This window comes from Myotis daubentonii, chromosome 3 (genome assembly GCF_963259705.1).
Source record: "Myotis daubentonii chromosome 3, mMyoDau2.1, whole genome shotgun sequence".
In the NCBI taxonomy this organism is placed as follows: Eukaryota; Metazoa; Chordata; class Mammalia; order Chiroptera; family Vespertilionidae; genus Myotis; species Myotis daubentonii.
In genome coordinates this window covers 112,975,982-112,981,981 of record NC_081842.1, presented here as the reverse complement: position 1 = coordinate 112,981,981, position 6,000 = coordinate 112,975,982, and the positions used below count along the sequence as shown (strand labels likewise).

The following is a 6,000-nucleotide window of genomic DNA, read 5'->3' as shown; positions in this document are numbered from 1 at the left end:
AAAAACACAATTGAATAAATATATATTGAGCCCTGGCCAGGTAGCTCAGTTGGTTAGAGTATCATCCCCCATATGCCAAGGTTGTGGGTTTGATCTCCAGTCAGGGCACATACAAGAGGCAATCAATGAATGTATACATGAGTAGAACAACAAATCAATGTTTCTCTCTCTCTCTTTTTTTCTTTCCCTTTCTCTCTATCTAAAATCAATAAAATAAAAAAATAGAGAAAAATGAATAAAATAATATATATCTCTATTTCCTCACTTGTAAAATAAGTTAGATCAAACCCCTAGTCATTTTGAGATTGAAGATATTAATTCCACTTGAAAGTAAATAGAGTTTTCATTAAGTTATGATACTAGTAAATGTACCAAGCAAAATGAAAAGTCATAGTCTATTATCTCCAGATATTCTTTTAGGTTCGTCAATTATAATTATCTTCTTAAGCTACATCACCAATAATAAAGAAAACAACAGAAACTTATTTTAAATTATTTTATTTTTCAGAGTTTTCTAACACATGGTGTTAGAAAAATGAATTTTGGTACCATGACTTAAAACTTCTTCTCAAGTTTAGCCTTTAAATTAAACACAGTAGCTACAATAAGGATATTTAAACCTCACTCAGAGAAATGGTGAAAATCAAGGCACAAATTCTTTTGTGGAGGGAAATTATTTCAAAGTGTGATTTTAAAAAGCTAATAAGAAGAGTAAGAAGGATAAAATAGAGACCATGCTGGGAAGACAAAAAACTGAATAATTCTCCCTAAAAAGAGAATAAAGAGGAGGGCAAAAAGCAAAAGAAAGGCTCACTAACTTATTTTCCTGATATAAAATTCAAGTACTTAAAACTTTTTTAAAAATCATAAAATGCTGCTACTCATCTCAAAGAAAAAGTAATCACTATTTTCTAGAATTAAAAAACAACAACCTTTTTTACTTAAGGATAGTCAGTGATCTTAAGTCAATACTTAGAAATGGAAAGGTTTGCTTTTCTAAATCTAATATCTACGTAATATAATCTACCTTGAAAAAAATCATCTGAAGGAACACAGGACTTTATTGCTAATACAAATGTAAAAAAAACCCACTAACAATCTAAACAAAAGGGCTTTCAACTGGATATGAACTTACTGTATTTTGCACTAAATTTCTTAATGACAAACATTGTGCAATAATGTTTTTTATATTCCATCAGGAAGTACTGTAAAACATACCTACACAGGTGATCAAAAAGTACTTACACAATTGCACAAAAATGCAGTTAGAATTCCAGTTTGCCAACGTTTAAAAAATTGCCAATTTTCACTTATATCCATCTTATCTACATGTTGATAAATAAAATTCTTCCCAGGTATTGTTAAATAAGAAAATACTAGTCTCATTTGTCACTTGTACATTTGTACCTGAATATTTTACCAACTGAAACATATATTCAGAAAAACTGTCATTATTTTCAGAGACAATAAGGCAAAGAAATAAATATTTGCTTTTAATTTTTTTCCTTTCTTTTCTTCTTCAATCTGTGTTTTAAGGCTCAGAGCAGACATTATGATATATCAATTTTTTTATAAGGTTTTCAAATGTTTGGCCCAAAGTGAAGTTGTTCTGTTGAAGTTACTTAAATATTCTTCTCATCTTCTCAAGTAACTTCAAACATGTTCATGCCAGTCATCCATTTCAAAAGGAGCAGTGATTCAAAGGAAAGTTAATAACTTAGGGATCTATAAAAGACACTGCAATGTATCTTGTTCCATTTTTAACAGGAAGCCCTTCATGCAGATGTGTGAGTCTCCCTGGGTGCATAAAACTCCAGCCTTTTCTCGGTGATTCAATAGAGCAATTGTATCGTAGAAATTTGCATCCACCTCCCTAAAAGAGATGAAACAAATAAATGTATCATCCTATTATGTTTAATATTTTATCACTAGAGGCCTGGTGCACAAAATTCATGTGGGGGGGGGTGTGTGTCCCTCAGCCTGGCCTGTGCCCTCTCGCAATCCAGGACCCCTCGAACATCCCTCTCGCAATCCAGGATGCCTCATGCACCAGTGGCCATACTTTTCATACAGGTGAAAGGCATCTTGCTGTTGTATAAGCTACATTTTTTTTGCCCTGAGTATAAAAAGTAGTACATAACATGATCCTTCTGAGGCAGTAGTGCCATTTTCCCCATTTTACGGGTGGAAAAACTGAAGCAGAGAGAAGTTAAGTAATTGGCTTTGTCACACAGTTATAAGTGTCAGAATCAGGGCTGACCACAAAATGTACAAGCCAGAGTCCATGCATGTCATCGCTGCATCATCCTGTTTTTTCAGTGTAAAGAGTAGACTTGCCAGGTTTTAATTTTCAAATCTAAGAGACTGTTTCCAATATATAGGAATGCATGCTCATCCCCATGCAGAATAAACAGGATGTGGACAGTTTGGAGGTTCTTCTGATGAATTAGGATTAAACAGCCACAGATCTCTTTTTCAAATATTGCAGAAGCCACCTTCCTTGTTTAACTGTGTGTGGGATGTAGCCATTTATAAGCTATGACATAGTCACTTGCAATCCGGGACCCCTCGGGGAATGTCCGACTGACGGTTTAGAGGTTAGAAAAAAACCTTGTGAGAGAAAAAATCAAAACAGAGGCCACTCCAGCGAGGTTGGGTTCTGAGGAGCTAGGGCTAACTTTCTGCGTGAAGATTCACCAGGTCAGGGAAGAGGGGAGGAAGGAGTGAGTGTGTGTGTGTGTGTGTGTGTGTGTGTGAGAGAGAGAGAGAGAGAGAGAGAGAGAGAGAGAGAGAGAGAGAGAGACTCCTCCCCAAAGACTCCAGACTCTTATTTTAAAGCACAAAACCTTGCTTCCCCACGTTTATCGCACATCTAAACACAAACCATCGTGTACTTCAAGCAACATATATTAGGGAAAGCGAATACAGCCTTAAAGCAAAGGTTAGGGGTTTCAGAAGTAACTCCTCTATTCTCCTGGGCGGAAGCTCCTGGGGGAGGGGGAGGGGCGGTGGCTGCCTCTTTGCAAATCCACATTTATCTCTTGGCGAATGGGAGGTTAGGGAGCACAGCATTATCCTGGGAAGGGAAGGTCATGGGGACTGCACACTTGATACTCACCCCGTTTCATTTCCTCCCCCTCCCAGGTAGCTCAACCCTACTGGGTGTGGGGAGAGATTGGGTGGCGATTCTGCGGCTGCTGGGGGACAAAGAAAAGCCTCCCCCAAAAAAGGTTTTTCAAAAGCCTTCAAGAAGCCACAAAGGTTAAACAGCGCAACTGGGCTCAGTGAGAGCCAAACTGTCTTCCCACTTGTACCTGCATGTCTGTGCCTCCACGGGCAGTCCAGGGACCCTCTCAGACCCTCGCTCCACCCTCACACCTCCCTCACACACACTTTGGACTGGGTGCTGCTGCACAGGGGGGCTGCTTATATATACTCCTTTGACCTCTGCACTATCCCAAACTCCCGAACCCCAGGGCTCACTTCCGGGCTTCCGAAGCCCTCAAAGTCTCTCCCTCAATCCCAAGGCACTGCTCCCTGCCACCTCCCAGCTGCAGCCAACACTCAGACCTGGAGGCGAGCGGCCCTGCCGGCCCACCCTCCTTTCCCTCCTCCACTCATGATGCCCGGGCACTGGCACAGATCTGTGGGCCACGCAGTTTAGTGAACACATGCCCAATGTCAAGAATGGTTCCCAGTGCCTTTGTTCGAAGGTAACCGGGGCAGTCTCCCTCTGGGAACTCAGTCCTGGGGTGCTGCCTTCCCCCTTTAAGTTCAGATCTCATGCAATTCGCACCAAAAAACCCTGCTCCCTCGAGGAAGAGACCCACTGAAGAGACTCCTGAGGCAGTGTGGGGCACACCTCCTCTGCACTTGTGCACAGTGTCATGTTTGCAAACAGTGAGCAAGCCTGCTGCGCTGCTCAAGGGGAAAACATGTGTAGCCACCAAAACAGTGGTTCCTATCTTTTCTCTTTTGTTTACAAAGAGATTCCAATCCTATCCCTACCCCCTATGTAGCCATGCACCCCAAACTCCTTCCTATGCCCCTTCTCCAGACACCGGCCCTCCAATGTCCTGGCTGCTTCTGCCCGCTCTGAGAGGGGCTGCACTATAAGTTCATATGTTTGACTAGTTAAGAAAAAAAAAAAAATAGGCTGAAATTGGACTTACATAAAACCTGTCTACGGTAACCACTTGTTCTACAGGAGCGCCCATAGCACCCAAGTACTTGAGACCCTTGCAATCTGGGACTCCTCTGGGGATGTCTGACTGCAGGTTTAGGAGGAGCCCGAACCAGGCCAGGTGCTGTGCAGCTCACACTCATCCCAGCCGCTGTGCCTGCTGCCGCCACTTGGTAGTACTGCCCAGTCAGGAGAGGCTCCCGCCGCTGCAGCTGTGCTCATCAGCCATGAGCCCAGCTTCTGGCTGAGCAGCACTCCCACTGTGGGAGCACACTGACTACCAAGGGGCAGCTCCTGAGTTAAGCATCTGTCCCCTGGTGGTCAGTGTGCATCATAGGGACTGGTCGACTGGTCATGCTGGTCATTCCACTGTAACGGTCACTGGGCTTTTATATATATACTAGAGGCCCGGTGCACAAAAATTTGTGCACTCGGGGAGGCGGGGGAGGGGTCCCTCAGCCTGGCCTGTGCCCTCTCGCAGTCTGGGACCCCTCGGGAGATAACGACCTGCTGGCTTAGGCCTGCTCCCGGGTGGCAGAGGGCAGGTCCAATCCCTAGGTGCAGCCCCTGGTCAGGCTCAGAGCAGGGCCTATTGGGGAGTTGGGGTGCCGCCCCGTCATGCACAGAGCAGGGTGGATTGGGAGGTTGCGACGCCACCCTCAGTCACGCTCAGGGTAGGGCTGATTGGGGGGTTGGGGCACCGTCCCCTGTCACACTCAAGGCAGGGTCGATGGGGAGGTTGTGGCGCCACCCCCTGTCATGCACAGAGCAGGGCTCATCAGGGGGTTGGGGGGCCGCCACTCTCACACTCAGGGCAGGGCCGATGGGGAGGTTATGGCTCTACCCTGTCACACACAGAGCAGGGCCCGTTGGGGGGGGGGGGCGGTTGGGGCGCCGCACCCTGTCACACACAGAGCCGCAGGGCAATCAGAGGGTTCGGGAGCTCCCCCCTATCAGGCACAGAGCAGGGCTGATCAGGGGGTTGGGGTGCCTTCCCTTGTCACTAACAGAGCAGGGTGGAAAGGGAGGTTGTGGCCCTGCCCCTTGTCACACACAGAGCCGCAGGGTGATCAGGGGGTTTGGGCGCTGCCCCCTGTCACACTGATCCCAGTGCCGGGAGGCCTCGCAGCTCCGCTGATCCCGGTGCTGGGAGGCATATTACCCTTTTACTATATAGGATGAGGCCTGGTGCACTGGTGGGGGTTGGCTGGTTTGCCCTGAAGGGTGTCCTGGACCAGGGTGGGGGTCCCCACTGGGGTGCCTGGCCAGTCTGGGTGAGGGGCTGAGGGCTGAAGCTCCCAACTGCTCCTTTTTTTCTTTTCTTTTTTTATTCTGGGCCAGCTTTAGCTCTGAGGCTTGGCTCCAGCTCTGAGGCCTCAGCTGCTGAAAGCAGGTATCTGGTTTGTTTGGGTTCTATAATCTCGAAACACTGTATCAATTCCAGCTCTGGGATCCCGGCTGCTGAAAGCAGGGGTTTCTGGGGTTTTGTTTAGCTTCTATATTTGTTACAATGTTTCAAACTGCAGGCTCAGAGGCTGGCAGCGGCAGGCAGGGATTGTTGCAGTCCTCCATCACTGAAGCAAGCAAGCCTCATGTTAGTTTCAAGCTGCCTGGCTGCCGGCCGCCATCTTGGCTGGCAGTTAATTTGCATATCACCCTGATTAGCCAATGGGAAGGGTAGCGGTTGTACCCTAATTACCATGTTTCTCTTTTATTAGATAGGATAGATTGGCAAAATTCAAATTATGCCACATAAGAAGAAAAGTAAAAAATGGGGGAGGGGTTTAAGGCATTTTTGTAATGACTGAGGAATGTAA

At 46.1% G+C, this 6,000-nt stretch overlaps 1 protein-coding gene across 3 annotated transcripts in view; it reads right to left on the bottom strand.

Moving 5' to 3' along the window:
* Window positions 1-482: 482 nt before the first annotated feature.
* Window positions 483-6,000, bottom strand: part of PLOD2 (procollagen-lysine,2-oxoglutarate 5-dioxygenase 2) — a 294,414-nt gene continuing 288,896 nt past the window's right edge. For all 3 annotated transcript variants that reach the window (XM_059688211.1, XM_059688213.1, XM_059688210.1), the window contains one exon: window positions 483-1,873. In XM_059688211.1, the coding sequence (XP_059544194.1) occupies window positions 1,718-1,873 (156 nt within the window). In that variant the 3' untranslated portion in view covers window positions 483-1,717. The remainder of the gene's footprint in view (window positions 1,874-6,000) is intronic.